This window comes from Hyaloscypha bicolor, assembly GCF_002865645.1.
Source record: "Hyaloscypha bicolor E unplaced genomic scaffold K444scaffold_50, whole genome shotgun sequence".
NCBI classification, from domain to species: Eukaryota; Fungi; Ascomycota; class Leotiomycetes; order Helotiales; family Hyaloscyphaceae; genus Hyaloscypha; species Hyaloscypha bicolor.
This window is the reverse complement of record NW_020194552.1, coordinates 1,101,777-1,103,974: the sequence shown is the minus strand read 5'-3', so window position 1 is coordinate 1,103,974 and position 2,198 is coordinate 1,101,777. Positions and strand designations below refer to the sequence as shown.

Here is a 2,198-nt window from a genome sequence, read left to right as displayed (position 1 = left end):
ATAAATAAATAATTAATAAATATAAACTATAATATTATATATTTTATTAAATAAATAATTAATAAATATAAACTATAATATTATATATTTTATTAAATAAATTTAAAAGTCTAAACTTGATTTTTTTTCTTTTATTATTATTAATTTCTTGAATTTATTTCTATTATTTATATAATTTAAATTCTTTTATTTTAATTAATTTAAAAAATAAAAAAGCTCATATTATAAGATTAATAATATAGCTAATATAATAAATTTATATTTACTATTTATTTTATTTAATATTAAGCTTTTATTTCTAATATATTTAAATTATTTTATTAATTCTAGTATTATTACTTATAATAGCTCTAAGCTTTTATATAATATTATAGTTTTCTAAAACTAGAAAAAAAACTAAAATTTATTCTTTTTCTAAATAGCTATAAACTAGTTTAAAAATAAAGAAAATCTTTAAATATTTAAACTTATATAAAATAATATATATATATAAATAATTTAAAAAAAAAGTAATTTAGGAAATTTCAAATATTTAAAAAAAAATATAAATATATAAAATTACTAATTAAAGAACTCGTTATATAATATTCTTATATTAAATTCAAAATTCTTTAATTTTAATAGAAATAATAAAATAAAATAGAGAAATTTTTTTTATAAGCTTTATTTAAAAACTAGTAAAATATATAGAATTTCAGCTATTATATTATATTATAAAAAAGGTTTTATATAATAATAAATATAATTAAGATTTCTATAAGAATTATTTAATTAATTTATTATTTAAAAACTTATAAATTAAACTTTTTTATATTTTTAAATTCTTAAATTTAATAATAAAACTTTTAAATTTATTAAATAACTTTTTTCTAGTTCTTGAAATTAGTAAATTTAAAAATAATAAATAAATAATATTTTAGAATATATTTTTTTAAGATTATTTATAATAATATTATATAATAATAAAAAAGAATTTAATTAATAAAATAAATAATAAAATAAAGCTTTATTTTTATTAGATAATATATAATAAAAATGCTTTTAAATTAGAGAAGTTCTTTTTAAATAATTTATAAAAAATATTATTATTTCGAATAATAAAGAAAATAATCTAATTTAATTAAAGAAAATATTTCAAGAAAATATTTAAAAGAAATTAATTATATAAATAAATAAAAAGTAAAAAAGTAAATTATAATAAAGGAATTAATAGTAAATTTATCTATTTCTATTATTTTTATTCTATTATTAATATTAGCTAGAATATTTTATAAAATATTACTAAATCTATTATAAATAATTTTATATATACTTTTTAAAACTTTTTAGCTTATAATTTTCTTTAAAAATTCTTTATATTTATTTTATTATTATATTAAATAATAAATCTAAAAATATAGTAATATATACTAAGTTTTAGCCAAAATAGACAAAACCGCGATTTTTCGCATTCTCGTCTATTTATTCTTTTATCTAGAATATTAATTATACTATTATAATATATGCCTTTATATAATATTAATGGCAATTAATATAGTAGAGGCCCTGAGCTTACTTCTTACTAAAGAAAAAGGATTAAGGGTACTTGTATTACCGGTATATCGCCGCATAAAATCGAGCTATTAATAAAGTACTTATATAGTACTATTAGGAGCATACTTGCTCTTGAAACCCTATATACTAATAGCTTCTCTATATCTCGCAAAGGCCGTTCTTTTCTCTATAGTAATCGAAATTATTAAATAATATTTAAGAACCTCTGCTCTTATCTAAAGTTAATATTCTAGTAGTATTATAAGGATATAGGCCTTATAATAAGTAATACCTATATTAAGAACCTTATATATATAAATAATCTTTATTACTAGAATATAAAGAAGAGGCTAGAGCTCAAGCCTATATATACTACTATAAGGCTTCTCTAGTACAAAGTTCGGAGGTATTAGAATATTAAGTAATAGAGGATATACTAGTAAAGTAATAAGTATTTTATAGAGCGGGGTAGTGGAATTAAGTAAGAGTAGTATTAGGATATACCGGAAGATAAATGGAAGCCCGAGATAGTTATAACTTATAAGGCTAGAAAGCAAATACATATAATAGTTTGGGTATTCTTTTGGGATAGAGAGGAAAGATATCCTTTCTTTATTCTATCCCGGAACTTTAAATCGGCCAAGTTTGGGTATACCGCAAACTCC

At 16.5% G+C, this 2,198-nt stretch overlaps 1 protein-coding gene across 1 annotated transcript; it reads left to right on the top strand.

Annotated features, from left to right (window-relative positions):
* Window positions 1-1,565: 1,565 nt before the first annotated feature.
* Window positions 1,566-1,742, top strand: K444DRAFT_522479 (uncharacterized protein; the record flags this gene model as incomplete). Its single annotated transcript, XM_024874209.1, has 1 exon — window positions 1,566-1,742. A coding segment is annotated over one exon (177 nt), but the record flags the coding sequence as incomplete, so codon positions are not given.
* Between the last annotated feature and the right edge of the window lie 456 nt (window positions 1,743-2,198).